The sequence below is a fragment of the Mya arenaria genome, chromosome 8, assembly GCF_026914265.1.
Source record: "Mya arenaria isolate MELC-2E11 chromosome 8, ASM2691426v1".
Lineage (NCBI taxonomy): Eukaryota > Metazoa > Mollusca > Bivalvia > Myida > Myidae > Mya > Mya arenaria.
The window spans coordinates 5,382,403-5,401,645 of record NC_069129.1 but is presented as its reverse complement, the minus strand read 5'-3'; the positions used below and the strand labels follow the sequence as shown (position 1 = coordinate 5,401,645).

The following is a 19,243-nucleotide window of genomic DNA, read 5'->3' as shown; positions in this document are numbered from 1 at the left end:
GTATTATAAATATGAATTATGAGGGTACATATAAACTAGATCGTTTCAGATATTCAACTGCGACGAGGCGGGCTGGACTGGTCGAGAAACTACCCGACAGAAAGTCATAGGTCCAACTGCTGCGCATACCTACAGACAACAAACAATGGTGAATCAGCATATCACCGCGCATCTATGTGTGTCTGCAAGTGGTCGCATGTTACCTCCTTTGAATATATTTCCGGTACGAATTTCTTTATTGTCTGTGAACGTTGTTACATGTACAGTGTTATGAATCCTCATGCAACACTATATCATGTGTCATTTTGTATCTATAATACGCGACCAAAATGTATATTTAAATATGATGACTTATTCACTGGTTTATAATTTATCATGTTATCCTTTAAAGGGGTCACATCCACATCGACACTATCAGGATGGGATTCCTGACTCTTGGTTGTTCGGTGTCAGTGAGTCAGGTTTCATTAACACAGACCTTTTCCATCAATGGTTTATAAAAATATTCTTGGCAAACTGTGGGAGCGTACGACCAGTCCTGTTGATCATGGACAACCAATTAGTAGAACCATTTTTCGCCCAAGGTAACTAATGTCTAATACTTTTACCGATCGTATATATAGTATATTTTGGCGTGACTCACATTGAATATAGTTGTCTTTGTTAAAAACATTGTTTCAAAGACAGAGTGGTGTATAAGCCCTTCATTTACCAGGTGTAACTGGGACATCGGCGGAGACGTGCCCAACCTGTGGAGCCTTCAGGGTAAATCCACTAGTAGCGCAGGGGCTTATACCCGAATCGTTAGGCCACATCCTCGTACCCCCTAGAATGCCACCGATGCAGGCGAAACGGCGGAAAAGCAAGGCCGTAAAGTCAGCTCGCATACTGACAGGGGAGGAAATGTTGAATGAGCTCCAGTTAAAATTATTTTGTACTTAACATCGCTTTTTGATTAACAAGTGATATACAATTATGACGGCATGCACTATATATATTGTTCCTGTACTAAATTACAGAAGTGTTTAGAAGAAATATATTAAATGATATAAGAACAATTAGAATATATCATTGTTCTATGTACGCACAAATTATTAACACTGGTATGAATCGTTCGATATTGAAGGAAAGGGAACTTGAACAGAAACGCCTCCTGGAGGAGAAAGAGAAAAGAAAACAGGACATGGCCGAGAGAAAACTGAAAAAAGAGAAAGAGGCAATGGAGAAAAAAATGAAATCTCAAGAAAGGAAAAGAAACGCCGTGGAAAAAAGGAAACGGGAGGAAGAGGCAAAACATATTAGACGAGAAGAGAAAGAAAGAAAGAGGCAGAGACAACAAGACAGAAAAACAAAGAAAACGGACAATGAGGATATTTTAAAAATAATAGCTGAACAGTAAAAGTGTGGTGTGTGCGACCAGAGAGGAACCATTCACGATGAAAGGAATGGTGTATTTTGGTATGGCTGTGATATATGTAACACGTGGTTCCACGACAGGTGTTTGAACTTGGAAGAAATGGTAAGGGTGTCGGAAACTTTGAGTGATGGATCTGACTGGTTATGCCAGAGATGTGAGGGACAAAAAGTACTGGAGGAGTAGAGGAACACAATATACTGTTTTAATTGTTAATTTTAAAACAATGTTTTAAATGTGTGTTGTTTTCAATTGTTCATTGTTAAATCACCATTGTTAAGTTATACTTGTTTCTAGTGAAATGGATGATTTAAGGTTAACAAAATTGGTGAACTATCGATTGATGATTTCACGATAATTGATTGGAATTATCATAGATTGTTTAATAGAATGCATGCTTGAATGCCTTGATGTTTGATTGATTGAATGACTGAATGACTGAATGACTGAATGACTGAATGAATGAATGAATGAATGAATGAATTAATTAATTAATTAACGGTTGGTTGGTTGGTTGATTGATTGATTGATTGATTGATTGATTGATTGATTGATTGATTGATTGATTGATTGATTGATTGATTGATTGATTGATTGATTGATTGATTGATTGGATGAATGAATGAATGAATGAATGAATGAATGAATGAATGAATGAATGAATGAATGAATGAATGAATGAATGAATGAATGAATGAATGAATGAGGAAACAAATAAATAAAATCGATTATATTTTCATTGAAATATATTTTCAGAAATTACCCCAGTTCGGGCCTCAATGTCGTAAGCTCATTGAGTTCAAGGTTATCTATTTATAATAAAACTAGTGGAAGTTTATAAGTAAGCATACATGATGTAGATCATGTATCATGAAGGAATCCCAGTAGCTTTTTAAATGTTCTGCAAAAAGAAGACTTACCAAAAACAGGTGAAGTGGCATTTTAATCATATATATGGTAGTAAACATATGATAAATCTTGATATTTTTTCGTTTAAAACGGTTTCTTGACTGATCAAATAATATTAAAACGTTTAAAGATATAGTTAAGAATGAAATATATGAAAAACATCGTAAGAACAGCGAATTTATGAGGTGGGCGAATAACTGGTACAGTAGGGTGCTTATTTTGGCGAAATTATAGGGGTACTTTGCACGTAAGAATATTCGAAATAACTTGCTGTTTTTCAAAACAAATAACAATTTTTTTTTTAAGGAAGAGCCAACCTGTCTGTGTGTAAAATGTTATTGCAATAGCTATCTTGTGTCAAAAGTAACACAGGAAAAACCTCCGTTTCCGGCCGAAAAGGGGTCGCTAACCAGTAGAGAAGTAATTATAAGAGCAAACCGTACATTTGCTCGCTTATCAATAAAGCACTTGCACTAGCAGAAATATATATGGTTAAGTTAAAGCCATCGGAGTAAATGTTTGAGGCTAATAACGATTTGATTTGGTGAAGAATTGTGCATCACATTCTTCGAATGTTTTTTTTTTACCGAGATTGTGATAATAACATCTGGTTTCCATGTCTCACTTTGGTTGTTCTGTGAATCTTTCTTCTTTGTACTCGTCTTTTTCTTAAATTGTTGTGTCCACTTCTATTCACCATTTATTGTTTTATCTTGTCTTGGTTTGTCAATCCATATTCGTATAAAAACATTCCCGTAGCATTTCAAACGTCTATTTTCTCCACCTAAGAATAGTTTGGCTAGCCAGCCAGAACAACAAACGCAACTCAAACACGATGTGCTTGTACCGATGGGAGCCTCATTGTATAGGTAATCAAAAAGTGGACGTTTTGTATCATCATTCAATTTCTTCTCTTTCTGAAATGAAATTTCTGAACGATGTACCATTGTTTGAGATATAGCGTTTACTGCTTTTTGAACTATTCAATCGACTAGTTCAACAAAATGTAGCAAATAAAACAAGAGCCTATAAAATGATTGCAGTTTTGAATATTCGTTTATTCGTTTATTCGTTAATATCTCTATTGATTTGGTTAAAAGAGGAGTGTCTCTCCAATTTGAAGTGAATGCAGTTTCGCAAGAAATTCATGTATTTTCTAAAACATATCTCGTACCGTTAACCCATATTTAAACACAAATAATAAAACTGCATTATTGTGAAAGTCATCACAAAATAGTCAAAATAAGACATACATGTATATTGTTATGGACATGGGTTGACATTTTACACCAAACGGCATCATGCATATGACCCCTGCTTTATTAATAGGCCCTTGATAAACTAACTCTCACCTGAATGACATTTTCATACGCACTGTTGAACAACGCAATGATCAAATTCAGCATGATGATTGAGAACAAAATAACAAAGCTGTATACAATTATGTTTCTGTATAGTTTTACTGTTCCTGGATCACCTGCAAGTTTGTCGTTTAGATTAGCAAATGTATTGAAGACATCATCGCCGTTTATCAGTGAGAATAAAGTCTCTGCTGATAATTCCTGAGTTGCAAACTGCAAACATAATGTATAGGCTAAATGTGGTGACATTCATTGCATACCAAACATATAATAAGGGATATGTTCACCCCTATGCAATCATAGATTTAATACACTAATAACAGACTGCATTTTTGCTAATGAAACTAAGATGTAATACATGACGAATTGGAACACATGTTTACTCAGTTACAAGACTAGAGTATATTTCGAAATGCTATACCATTATGATATATCTTAAAATAAAAGAACTCAAACATATAGAATACACCCTCATGAGTAACTTATCTGGTAATCTCTTGTATTACATAATGACTTATGTTAAAATGTGTACATGTTCGTGTTTGTGTGTACATTTTGAAACTACTGTGCGTTGCACATATTTCTAGATGTAAACATTAATTGGAAAATTAGTTATTCTACAACTACTAACCTTTTCATGGTATACGCCGAGTGAGACGTATGCACAGGTGAAAAATCCGACAAAGAGCACTGCTGCACAAACAAGAAATGCAAAAACGCTCCAAAACGAATTATGCAAAATGTGGAACAGTAGCTGAAAATAAATACATACTCAAATTAATTTAGTATTCATTCAATTGCACAAAATACATAAAAAAAGATATCCACATTTACTAAGGAAATATCTGTCTCTGTTTAATTGTATACTGTTAATTAAAGTTGGTGCAACTCTGTTGGCATCAGATCGTTGCACATAAGAAGTACAATAATACAGCAGAATTTACAGAGACAAGCTCTATATTCAAACATGTAACATCTGTGTATAACCACAACGTAAGAGCCAAAATGACTTAACGAATGATACGATCGTACAAATACCACAAAACGATCACACACACCACACAAAACAACAACTTTATTTTTACTAAATTACCGCCCTTTTAAAGTATCCGTTTAAATGTCCAAAAACCTAATTTTTAAAATGAAATATAAAATGTGTTTCCTAATGAATTACTACTATATGCAAGTAAAAAACCAAGCCTAACATAAACTGTAATGATAAAACATTTGGAATCTAAATTAGTCTTATTTCCGTTTAAATTAACAAACATATTTTAAAGTAATCACACCTAAAATATCGATATGAATGTATATGATATAAACAGTTTTAGTTTTGCCAAATCAATTAAGTACTTTGGTGTCAAAGGACAATGTCATGTTTGACTTTCAACTTACAGAGAACTTGACATGTATCTTTAAAAAACGCAATATGCTGATCCAACCGAGTAAACACCCCAATCCAATATGAAATGCTAGGTTGTCGTATGCTGGTAGTGCAACTTTTTCTGTCTACAACAGAGAAAAACCACAACAATAAAATTATTTATTTACTGTAACATATATGTTATATAAACGTCTTACTCTACATGTGTATTCTTCCGACAAATTTTCAAGTAACAAAGGATGCAATTATGGTAACTATGTTATAAAAGTACACGTTGTTATTGATGTGCATTGGCTGATAAAATAAAGAAATAATATCATCAAACTTACGTGGTCTTTCATTGCACTCAAATGGAAGGCTCCATGTAAAATTAAAACATCCCCTGCACAACTAAAAACGTGCCAAAACCTGAAAACGTGTGGCAGCTCGGTAATGTCATAATATTGACGCTTTGCCTGGAAGCACCAATACCACGGGTTTCAAACATATTAACAAAACAAACGACAAAATAACATACAGAAAAATACTTAACAAAACAGCTACAAGTAATATGTAATTCAGAAATTTCGGACTACGTGTGACCGCATAGTATTAAGACGAAGCAAAGATGCGCATGATTAAACATGTGATAGAACTTCACAAATATAAAATGTTCAAAACACATTTTAAAATCCGTTCCTTCATATGCTTATCTTCTGTTGTCATGGTTTATGTATTTATTATCGAACTTACCCAACATGGGAAACATATTAATCCGATCGAAAACAAAATAGATATGCCGTCAAAGAACAGTTGGCAGTTTATCACACCTTGAAAAATTGAAATAATAAAACAAAATAAATCCGTCGACTATATTTCCGCATCATACTAGCCATGTTTTAACATATGAGGATTATTAAAATAAGAATATAATAGCTTTTGTTGCACCTACAGTATTCGCTCCCTGTTCAAATAAAACTCAATACTAATGTGATTCACGTGCATATGTCGCTTTTAGTGCAAACAAAGTTATAACCACTTTTATTATAACATATGGCTAGTCCAACTCAAAGCAAAAACTAACCAACAAATGATCACCGTTTAAGCTTCAGGCGTCAGTAAATGTCAATTTCGACAACTATTTATCGGAACTACTCCGTCGCCTACGGAAAAATTGGGTTATGCAGCTTCTTTTGATCGTGGAAAATTCTCGATAGTTTCCGTCATAGTGTTATTTATAAATTAGCCGAACAAGTCACAAATGACTGACACGCTCTCGGCGTTTTCATGAAGTAAAATACCCCAAGCTAGCCAAGGACATCTTAGCATCTCCTATATAAAAGTTGTTACAAACGAACGTGTACGCTGGAGCTTATTCAGTGGTTGTGTTTTGATAGAGTTTTACAAGAAGTTGAACTAGCCGGTAGGATTGTTTTGCTTCGTTTTTGTCTTATTATTCGATGCACCCAAAGCGGCATATACATGGGATTCAAATCTTCATTAGGTGTTTTCTTGTCTGAACTGGGCAGGTCCAATTCGCATTAATTGAAAAGGTAAATATTATTTGATTTGTATTACATTTCAAGAGTTTAAACTTCGTTAGCTTGTGAAATATAATGTCTTATAATCTGCCTGTACCTATCAGAGACCGCAAACAACTACTTTAAGTAAGCCAGGGGTAGCTTTTGGGTATTGCATAATGCATTCAAATGTCTGTTTTCAGAACATCATAACAAATGTTTATATAACGTCATCAAATAGGTTTTATTGCAATTGGCCAATTTAGTTAACTTTATTAGTTAGCTAGTTTTATAAATGTTATATACAAACAAAAGTCATTATACAAATGAAAATTGATACAAATGCTGTATATTCAGTTATTGCTATACACAATGATTTTATCATAGTTCGGGGACAAATTATACTGAATAAGCCAAAGTTCATATCTTAATATTTCATATAATATTATGTATGTATTATGTGGAAAAACGTAATTATCAATTCTTAGTAAAAGTTTATTCTTTGTTAACAAAAGTAGAAATCCTTTTAAAAAGTACTTTTCTGTATTACTCAATTTGTTTAAGCTTGGTAAAATGTCATACGGTGTGAAATGTCTTTAAATAGAGGAATATTATAATTTGACGTATTGTTTGGCACCCTGATAAATTAGACGAAAGATATATATGCGATTTAGACCTACATCGATTGCTATGGCGAAACATGTAATCCTGTTTTCAACAAAACTGACACGAACAGAATGCAAAGAACTCCTAATGTTCACATGAATAACTCTGAAACATATAAACATAATTCATCTTCTATTGTTTTGAGCATATCTGGTATATACCCTCAAAGACAATAGAAAGTATGCACATAAGATTTTCCCGATGTTTTTCTTGTTAAAATAATTTACGAAATATTTTAATACGGTGGTTATTTTTCATTTTGTAATAGAAATTCTAGTGTCTAAACATTGATAAGTTGTCTTTGATATAACAATATGTATTTTCTTCGGTACAATGCATTTCGGACATGTATTGCAAATTTAAAATAACACAAGAATTACTAGAGGGACTGATAAAACAATATGTATTTTCTTCGGTACAATGCATTTCGGATATGTTTTGCAAATCTAAAAAACAAAACAAGAAGTACGAAGCGGACTGGTGAAACCAAACGGATTTTAAGTAAAAGAGCACATATATATCGTTGGTTATCTGTACTTAGAATGAATCTTTTCCGCCACAGTTTTGTTTTATTTTTTCCCCTCGGGGAAGTCATGACCATTAAGCCTACACTTCCTGAATAGGACTACCTTGCTCATTCTTGTATATATCATTTATGAATAGTATTACATTTGCTCCATTGCGCTCAATTATTTGTTTTCGCTATAAATGGCGGTTTACCAGCCAATATAGTTTTAATTCAGTACAAAGTCAGATATTGAGCCCGTCTGATCCAAACCTTGTTTTTTACTTAATGATTTTAAGATTCCCTTTTTAGTCCACTTATTGTTTATTTATTTTTAAATATTGGCTTAACATAAGGTTGAGCAGTAATTGGAGAATTCTCTTGCAGGAATGATGAATGCAATGTTTAATATTGGACCAAATCACCCGTAGGAAAAACATTTCATGAAAGCTAACCAATGGACATATAAAAAACATACATTAATTTGTTATTTAGTGTACATTAAGATTCCTTTAAGGACTCCATGTCTCTTAATAAACAAAATTGATAGAGAGTATGGGAAGGGGTTATATCGGGCCTGTTAGGCATACATCGTATTTAGGTTAACATAACAGAACGGAACAGAACATTTATTTAGACAAAAACATACACATATTATGATCATCAACGCATAAATAAACTAAAAAAATCACAAATAAATTATAACACGTTGTTTTAAGACGTTTTGTTATTAACAAAACTCGGGATAATACTAAAAACTTTCAGACACCTAAGGTTCCTATCGAACTGACCTGTGGAAAATATCCTCCAGATTCAAACCTTTGAGATCTTCCGTAACATTGTAACTATACTTGATAACTCCATTTTCAATCTTGTTGGTTAATCCAGGTCCAGTGTCAAACAGTATGCCTTAAATAGAGGTTAGCGTGTTTATGTCAAATGAATATGAAAGCAAATAATTTTTAAGCACAGCAATCAACTGTTTTACCATGAGGTTGTTCTAAACTACACCTCTGTATCAACTTCTACTCAACAAGCAACACAGCAGCACAAGACATCAGTCATGGACAAAATACAATTTGCACTATTGAATAAATCAAAATAAGACCTACTTTTAACTATTTGTTTTTAGAACTACTGTATATACCTGATGGATGTGTACAGTATTATATACATAACTTTAATGAAATCTACAGGGTCAAGCAATTTAACCGAAAATTGGTTTAATGATATGAGTTCATTGTAACACGTGTCTTCTGGGGGCTTAAAACTAGTATATTTTTTATCGTAAGAAGTGTTTGCAATTTGAACGCGTGAAGTGTGCCTTTGTTATTTCTTTGTCAACAAATGATGGCTTATTACTGATAAAAATATGTAAATGTGATTTTCAATCCGGCAAGAGCTTTGTTTTGTTTTCTTACTTTCAGCGACGATCTCGTAGTTAACACCTTTTTGGAAGTAATTGAATTCAAGAGACAACTTGTCATGACCAAGGCGTTGAAATGCCGCTGTTGTGTCTGTTTGAATGTTGTAGAACTGAAGGAAAAACTACTTTATATATCTAACGATCGTATACTGGAAAATAATTTTTTAAATCACTTATCTTTAGACAAGACTTTAAATGAGGATTTTCACATTGTTTCAAACTGCCGCGAATCCTCTTTTTCAAATTAAAAGGCATGGAATAATAGTATTGTCATAGCGTTGGTCTTGTCTATTAAAACGTAAACATCGCCTCTCCTTCGCTCGAAATTAGTCATAACAATTCAGATAAACACAGATATAATCGGTCAAAAAGCTCATGCGAGCTTATTTAACTTGTTGCTATCTTATTGACTCAAATTTAATATTATATTATCTCAACTTAAGTTACCGGTGACAGTTATGACCTGTAGAAAGGCTCTTAATGTTTTATTTGAATATCCGATTTCGCCATTTGGTTGTTTATATAATCTGTTATTTTCACCATACCTCACAAGTAGTACAATTTTGTTTAAGGTATTGAAATGAAACATCTTCATTATTTTACCCGTGACCATATCCATGTGAGTACGCTTTATGACCAGTATCAATTAGTATACCGAACAAGTGAAAATCGTTGCGAATATATATACATCCGGCGTTACTTTTAAAGCCCGTCGAATGCAGTGCCTTATTTCATATTATCCTATACTAAACGGAGGGAAGCTTAACACCCCAGTGAAAACAATGTTGACTAATGTTCAAACCATATTTAATCATTAAATTGATTATTGAGGAAAATAAAAAAATACTTATGAGACAGTTCATTGCTTATTTCTGTATTTCAACATATATTAGGGTTACTTAAATCACAATAAACTAAACTAAACACCATGTGACATATCCAATGTATATCAACTTCTAAGAGTGTCGAGTACGGGCGTCTTTGAACAGTGACGGTTATTTGAAATAAGGTCATTCAATATGTGCGTTTATCGATCGAGTACCGAAGTGACTTAAAAATGACGTTACTGGAGAACAATATTTACTACTTAAGAGTCTAAGCGTAAAGCAGCGAATCAGTTAAAGAATCTGTAATTGCGGATTAATTACGGCTATAAGTCACATCAAGTCACTGACCGTTTCCAGAACATACTCCACATCGATCAGTTTGATTAATTGCTGTTCAATTGTGGCGTCATAACAACGGGTCTGGTAGATACAAAGCCTGATTCGTGATGATTCACGTAATGTGAGCGGGGCTTCGAAACGTATTTCATGATTCAGTGAAGACTCATTAAAAGGGGCCAGGGCTACGATTAAAATCTTCGATAGCATCTGTCACTTAATCTGCGCATCTCTACGTATGTTAAGGAATTGGATGTTTACAGCAAAGCCTATAAGTATCTTATATGACCGAGAGTGTAAGATAGGTTCATCCCAACCCGAGCGTAAGATGTTTTGCGGAAACGAGGTTTACCGAGTGTGCGCATAACACCCTGCGCGAGGGTTAGACTGAACTTGCCTTACACGTGCGGCTGTGGTATATTTTTCTCACACCTGAATTAAACAAAATAAAGCGAAAATGATTAATTTCGCTGAAACTCTTGTGTGCGTAGTGAAAATAATTTGCGTAGAGATATGTGATAATTTATGGCTGTCATGGATAAAAGCGCAGTGAGTCCGATAATGTAAATAGTCAAATCTTCTTGAAATAGTTCTGAGGAGTGTGCATCATTATTTCTTAAATGCAGCGTGAAATATTTTTAAGCTGCCATTTATAGCGAGAAATAACTTATTTGGAGATTTAATATTGCCCAAAGAAAAGGTTTCCGTGATGCTGCAAACGACGGTCTTCAACAAGGGAGGTAACTGTGTGATGACACTTACGGGTACTTGTTATATTTTGCCCGTGAGGTGGGAGAAATGTTATTCGTGCACTTTAAATTTGCATCAGTACTAAAACGTACGTGTTGATTTTATGTTACACGACTGTTTAAAGTTTCACATACCTGTGCAACAGAAAAAAAATATTCGAGTCTTGAAGTCTTCAACGCTGTTCAAAGCGAATTTTCCTATTGCTGCCGTGTACGGTGCAGTTTCGTAAGCTACAATGAATAAGAAAACAGTACTGTTTTGTTGATGGAATGCATGTAACGATATGAAACTAACGAGGCAAACCTTTCTCGGCCGGGCCGGATCCTGAAGTCTTAACTAGTCTTTTGACTAGGGTAGCTACATCAATGTAGATATTGATGTCTAGGGCTTAAACTACATTATGTGCAGATTGTATCCTAATAGTAACTACCTAAGATCCTCCTTGAGTTCACAAAAAGTATCGTGGGTCAAAACTCTATCGCATAAGGGTATGCATGAGAGCCAAGCCATCAACGAATCCTGCACATCTGGTAGACCACAAGCAACTACGATATGAAACACGCCATACGCTCTTCTTGAAACTCTTTTAGCACTTTACTCAACCAACAAACTCAAAAAAGTGTCACACTGTCCTTAATAAACTACAAAGTTCATTGGACTGCTCTATCGCACACTTTTATATAAACAATGATACAGGTATACCTCTCCTATCAAACATTGAGATATATACGCAGGAAGTGACTGATGCTTTCCGGATTTTAAAACACATTTAGGCGTCTGGTCAGTATCTTTTTGACGGTACTGTTCTAAAAAAGAATATCTGATGCAATCTAGTCTATTCAATTATTCGTTTCAACAAAGGTCCAAAGGCGACTGTCTGTGTCATTTATTTAAAAAAAAGACCCTCACTATGCTGGAAACTCCAGACATATCTCTCTTGGAAGTGTTATAAGCAATGCTTTTGAAAGGGTAATAGCCAGGCACATTTCTAACTTCCTTTTGGAGAATAGGGCTCTAAGGTAGTTCAGTCTGGATGCATTCCAAATGACTCGACTGTCAATAAATTAACATCCGTCTACCAAGCGTTTCGTCAAGCTCTTGACGACAAGACAAATATTTGAGCAGTCTTTCGTGATATTTCTAAATCTCTTATGATATAGTTTGGTACTAATTTCTCATATTGTAAATTCAACAGAGCGCTCAATGTAAGGCATTTTTTGTCAATATCATAACTAGTTCCACGCTTATTTCTCTGATAAAAAGATAATATCAATAGTACATTTTGAATGAAGTGATAAATTAAACTGCTGCTTACATGCATCCCAACCTTGAAGAAGTGCGTGACGTAAGGTGAGGTGACCGTGATTGATGTCTGAGCTCAGCTTCGAAAGACATGCTCCAACAGTGAATGCCTTTTGACAGAAGATGAAATTAGAAGAGAATTGTAAACGCATTTTGCTATTCCATAATATGTCACTTAATATATAGCCAACTCAATTAGACGCATTGTTCATGTTTTTATACTTTTAGGAGCGTTTTATACTTTACTTATTTGAAAAATAATAACTCGGTTTGGTCGTAAGGCAATTGCACTGTACTTAACAAAAATGGTTACAAATGCTGGCATAACATATATATTATCTGACGTAAGATACCCGTTTTGTAGTCAGATATACAAAAGAAAAGGAGATAATGAAGACGAGGGCACTGTCCTTACCAGTTTGGTTATAAATCCAAGCTTCAAACAATTTATTAACATCCATGCGCAATGAGGTATACTTATCCATAGGGATTCTTTGTAATGTTTGATCGGTATGAATAGCAGTAACTTCAATAACACCTCGAAAAAACTGCATTGTTTAAACTGTCTCCTGAAAGGAAAAACTAGACTGGAATAATGTCATGTTATTAAGGACGCGTTCATGTTCGATTACATATTGAATATTAAGTTTGAACTAATTTATCTAAATATGATTGTTGTTATTTGCAGGACAGAACAGCGCTTAAAATAAATGAAAACGTACGTATTGCATCACTTATGCTAGTACCGTCTTCCGTCGTCTGCCTCGTCTGGATCTGGTTCGGACTCAGAGGCTTTAGGTTACAATTATCCATGCTACCGTTCCCTCTCTGAATAAAAATTGAAATGAGACATTATCGCTTAACATGTCTGTTGCCAGTACGTTGCAGTGTTATATTCTGAAAGTTGAATGACAATACATGATAAATTCAATTAAATCCAGTTATGCTGGGTATGTATTGTTTTCATATGAATATCTGTACCCAGAAGTACTGAAAATTTGTGGTTGACATATTATATTGATAATAAAATGGAATTTGAATCGAAAACTCGTATTAGCACTTATTAAGGCCAGAAGAAAATGCAAATTACAGTTTACATACAAGTTTGTAAATCACAAGCTATAAATATTTGTAAGTTTGTGGCATAGTAAACTATATTACGTCTATGTATATAAATGACCTTTTGACGATTTCTTAAACTATTATTAAATCGTTTTACATACTTAAAATAAAATATCACTTTTTATTCAATACAAACAAAAAAAAATTTCCTACAATTTCTTACTACTTTAGTAAGTGTAAACTATTTTCAACTATCGTTATTCTTCAATTTCTGAAACCACTGGATTGATCAAATACAAATAAATTATGTTTTACATCTCTTAATTTGTTTATCCTTTTATACTTTCACTGCGAGTTTCTTTTTACATTCCCACCGGTCACCAATGTTAAATTACAAGTTCAGATAACTATATTGGTCCATCAAGTTTATTTTAACTTTTTACTTAAACATCATATATTGCTGCGTTTTAAACTCACTATTTCTTATGTGCCAAACAGTAATGCAACAGTAACACAGCACCTGTCACCTTACACAACCTTCGCTTCGATCCCGTCTCTAGTAATGTATATCAGAGCATATCAGTGCGTTACGCCACAACCGCAAGAATTGTGATACACAGACAGTTTACGGATATACCTATTACACGGCCCAAAGTCCCAGGTATTTACTTCAATAACTAGTTTCATCATAAAACCCCTGAATTTTGCAGTGATTGAGAAGGGATCCCTGAAAACCAATTGTTACCTTTGCCGGGACCAAGTTGACCGATCATAATCCTCCTACACAAAACAAACTGACTTGATCTTTCTTCATCATAGTTCCAATTCAGACCAACTACTCAAAGTAAAATCAAGCATGATATACCTAAACAAACCCATTTGAACACTTACTTTGGGATATCTCCTATCAAGCTTCCGATACAAACTGACTATTTTTTATATCAGATGACCATTCTCGACTGACAGAGCTAAATAAAATGAATTAATTCAAAATAAAAACACATATAACTTTCTCTGCCTTATTCTCATTTTCTTATCAAATTGCATTTCCTTTTATAAACAAATTAATATTTCCTAACATTTGACTTTCTTATAAGCGTCTTAAACAATGACGAAATAAATCAATGATATGTTTGATTTGACTGAAACGCCGTTTTATTACTGTTTGAAGGATATTGTTATAATTATGTCATCTACTTCTAATCAAAGTGAGTTATAAAGGCATTTGTATTACCTACAAGTCATACTGAAATATCTCTGTGCATTAACTGTATCAGCGTAACCAAAACAAAGGGAATCGACCGAGGTTACATAAAACTAATAATTTCGTCACAGGTCTGTGCTTACAAGGCAAGTACTATTTGTACGTCTGTTACGTTTTATTTCTAAATTATTATTTTAATGATCCACACCCTTTATAAATATCGACAAATCTTTTTCAATAAGTACAAAGAAAAATGAAAGTTTGGATCACGTAGACGCTAATTGACTGTTTGAAAAGCGATCAATTTCTATACGTAGCAGTTTTAAATAATTTAGTGAACTATTATTGACTTGCAGAATAATCATATTTAAAAGATAACAGATTTACATTAGACCAAGGCCACTGACAAATTATCAGCGAAACGCCCCCTTGTAAACTGTACCAACATACCAGTTACCGAAAGTGGATGGAAACAGTATTGCCCATATTAAATGTTGAACGATTTCTGACTTGTTAGCCACAGCAAGGCCTAAAGGCCTTGGTCTAATGGTAATACACTTGACTGTCAATCAAGGGGTCGCGGGTCGATAATCTGCCGCACCACTAAAAACACTAATCATCTTCCGGGAGGGACATTAAATGGTTGTCCCGTGTGACAGTCCTTCACATGGATGCATGTGATATATCCAAGGTAGCTCTAACAAGGGATACATTTTGTGTGTGCACTATGCTCAAAAAGCCAAAAATGGCTACCAATCTTATTGGAGCACTCGCCAAATAGCCTTAGACCGAGTGCGCGTATAAATAATCTAACACTCAAGTGTGGAAAGTCTGGGTTCAAACCAAGGTCACGTAAAAACCGAAATACGGTATAATATGGCTGGTAGCTCCCTTGCATTGCGATTGGTATTAAGAGAGTAGAACGGGGAGAATGGTGTATTCAGTACTGGTTTAACCCAGGAAAGTTGTATGCCATGTTAAGGTGCTTTACGCCGAACACGTTAGAGAACAAAACGGTCTCTTCGCAAAGATCTCGGCTATCGCACCCGGACCTCTTGTATCTCACTCTGTTTCTTCTAGTCTTGCAATGACCAGATTTGACTGCGAATTGTTTTTTAACTTCTAACACATGTCACTGACGGCATTTAAGCACAATTTAAGTCGTAATAACCTTATGGCGGGGTCAAGCCATAAGGCAATCATTGAGCGCGGACAGGCCGTGATAAACTCAGGCTAGTGTGTAAGTTCTTTATCAGGTTTGTAGTTGCAACGTATGGGTAGGCACTTAGGCGGTTTATTTTATTGCTCGCGCGAATAGAGGTTTTGAATACTATTTTATTTTTAAGAAAAAAATCTAATGAAATGAAGGGGTGAAGCTGTACCCAGAATAATTGAAGACTGGTTGAAAGTTAACAGTGAATCTATACCTGTTCAGTTGAGCTAATTCAGCATTCTTGGACTAATTTTTTGAGGAATCATGTTGATTATCGTTAAGCTGCAATCATTTAGACAATATATTCTTAAGTAAAATCTAGTTTATTTGAATGGTAACAATTATGCCCATATTAAAATGACCACTCGAGAAAAACAGAAGCGTGCCGCTCGTTATGTAACAATGATAACATCTTATAAGTTTTGAACTATTCATTGACGTCATATCTCACATATCGTTCATATTAACATGTAATCAAACGTGACTTGATAAAGGTCTTTAGATAACAAGCAAAACTTTTTTTGACTTTGTTAAGATCAAGTAAATTTGTTTGTGTCCCGTAGAAGGCGAAGAAGGCACGTCTAATTATATAGATATTCATATTTGGCGACTAGATGCCGATTTTTAATTTTAATATTAATGCGAAAAGCTACAGAAACAAGCTCAGCAGCAAAATGTTTTAAACATAAGAACGGTTTAATGGCACTTGGTAAACGCTAAATACATAGAAAATAACAACAAAAAATCACAAACAAGAAACATGGAAGAACAACACAAAACTCCACAAACAGCACAGTGCATTCATACTTTATATACAAAATGGGTATGTTTATCAAGGATTGCTAGGTACCGCATTGGAACAGTCAGTAAAATGTAAATTTACTGGGGGTTTAACCAGTAATTGTAAACAAACAATAACCTTTAAATATAGATTTTTGTATCGTATATATTATATATTCATAGCAATAGGGTTGACAAAGCGGCAGTTTTTCCCCTACAAACTCATAGTGTTCCCAACAACCCGCGATGACAGACAAAATGCAAATCGAACCTACAAATCGACATAAACCGATTAGTGTATTATGCATGTGACCTTGAATAATTAGGGTGTTGTAACACCATTTGCAGCAAACGAATACAATATAATACTGGCTTATAGAACAGTTGTAGAATGTAAAAAAGAAGTCTTTTTTAAGGCATTGCATCAACTTTTCCTGTTGATGGCTGCAACAATACGTATCTCAATATCAATTGCCAACTATTAGTGCAAGTAGTTAAATACAGTCCTTGAAACGTCAAAGAAAATGAATGTTTAACTTATGTCATCCTTTCCCGATTTTTCAGTTGATTTTGAATTGGAAAAGATACGCAAAATCTGCGAAAGATGTCTTTAGTCATGTGGTACAAGTAAGTGATATTCAACGAAGCTTATGATAATTTCAAACTTGTGTCTTTTCCATCTTAAATATGACAATTTGTAATTTTAAATTTGGTTATATTCATATGTAATATCTAAGTCTCTTTTAACTGCCAATTTAGGTTTCATTGAGAGGACTTTCGTGCATTGCATTTAATGTAACCGTGAATAAATATCAATGCAATATGGCTTTTTGTGATAAGAAAACATGTAGCTTATTATTTATCAAACACCAATATCCAACAATAAATTATATTAAAATGTGTTCATAACAAGAAACGTTTGAATTATCCAAATGCAATCTTTGAGGACTGGTCAACTTTACTGTCTACAAATGCTCTGCTGACAATTAATATGATGATATTTAGAACATTAATAGAAGTAAGTTCTATAATACGGTTAGCGTTATCAAAACGTTATCAAAAGGGAGCACAAAAACACGATTTCAATTAATTTAATCTGGTTTCGTGTTGAAATGGATAATAAGATTACGTAACTGAATCCAAAGGTCTTCTGTCAAGAACAAATATATATAAAAAAATGTAACCTTGCGTAAATATGTAGGTATTTTGATAGTTCAAGTTCAATATTTTATTTGCTAAAGGTAACCGGCCCAAAACAACAAATACGTATTTTACAAATATGCAAAAGCAACAATGGTAACATCGGCTGAACATGTACAATATGATACAAACACAATTAAAGAAAAAACAAACAAAAAAAACCAACAAAAAAAAACGAAATGAAATTTTAACAGAAGTGCAGAAAGTAACTGATGTATACGAAATGCCTTACTTCTGAAAATGATTCAGCCATTGTTGGTATGGATCAATTCTTATTATGCAATCATCATGAGAAAAGGTCCTTCGTAAATGAAGGTTTTGATTTAATGATATGAAGTTAATCTACAGGCCAGCAGTTTCACTGGTACGTTGAGAAAAAACCAGTTTGCGCAATATTTTATAAGATCGAGTAGTCCGAATTAGGTTAGATTAGATAATAGCATGCATAATGCATAATTTACGTTAGTATATAAGCCAACAATAAATAAATGAACAAAGCTGCAAAAATATACTGTGTAATAGATAGGAACTCAACGACAGGTGAAGAGTCGTATCAATGAAAAAGCTTAAGCCCTAAGAGTTTGACATTGTGAGCATAAAAGACTATTTGATCCGAAAATAATTGACAAGTTTGGGACAAATGGAACGTAACCCGGACTTTAGAAACATGAACTGTTTGACAGTTGACAACCCATCTTTTTTGTCAATAAGTGACTGAGACATAGTATCAATGATTGCCTTTATAGCGTTTCGAAGTGAAAGAAGAAACCTAAGTATTAAGGTAATTTGTGTAAATAGAATCTCAATTAAAAAATGGCTTCTGAGAGTTTATAATCACATTGGTCGAGGATCGACAAAACGAGAAAGACACAAAGTAAGGTTTACAAAATTTGAAAACATCAAATGTTGGGCAATGGAATCTGACTTGGTGGTCGATCAAAGGACCATTAACACCACTGAGAAGTAAGCCTGTAATATTTTCAGAAATACTAAGTCAATTTATGAGATCATACTGTTGAACCAATCGCTCAAGTTTGGGAAAGCAATTTGCGGATTGGCATTAAGGTTCAAGTCAACAACGAGTTCGATATTTGATAAACAAGTATTGATAGCCACGTCGATTGATGCCTCAATGTGTAGATCTTGGACGCATATGTGTTTGGAGGTCGATACAATCCAGATTTTGAGATTTTGCGTTTAAGGACTGCTATCAATATACGTTTAATCTCTACGACATAGTGCTATTGCCTTTTCATATACGATAATGTTTCTTTAAGATACAAATGAGCATTGCCATGGTTATCAGAGAAACAGTTTTGCATTCCGGATAGTGTCAAGCGGTATGAGTAGGTCCCTCATGTCGAAAGATTGCGATACTATGCAAAAACATTAAAGTGTATGAGTT

At 34.1% G+C, this 19,243-nt stretch overlaps 1 protein-coding gene across 1 annotated transcript; it reads right to left on the bottom strand.

Annotated features, from left to right (window-relative positions):
- Positions 1-1,558: 1,558 nt before the first annotated feature.
- Positions 1,559-5,516, bottom strand: LOC128243038 (mucolipin-3-like). The gene is made up of 5 exons (XM_052960506.1): positions 5,398-5,516; positions 5,080-5,193; positions 4,316-4,438; positions 3,676-3,897; positions 1,559-1,588 (listed from the first exon to the last, which is right to left on the bottom strand). The coding sequence occupies exons 1-5, from the start codon at positions 5,407-5,409 to the stop codon at positions 1,559-1,561; spliced, it is 501 nt and encodes a 166-aa protein (XP_052816466.1). The 5' UTR covers positions 5,410-5,516.
- Between the last annotated feature and the right edge of the window lie 13,727 nt (positions 5,517-19,243).

Excerpts from the sequence above, each read along its gene's own strand:
- LOC128243038 (XM_052960506.1), bottom strand. Across the intron at positions 3,898-4,315 it reads TCGGCGTATACCATGAAAAG|TTTGCAACTCAGGAATTATC; the intron begins GTTAGTAGTTGT and ends TTATGTTTGCAG. Across the intron at positions 1,589-3,675 it reads CGTATGAAAATGTCATTCAG|TACTTTTTGTCCCTCACATC; the intron begins GTGAGAGTTAGT and ends CTACTCCTCCAG.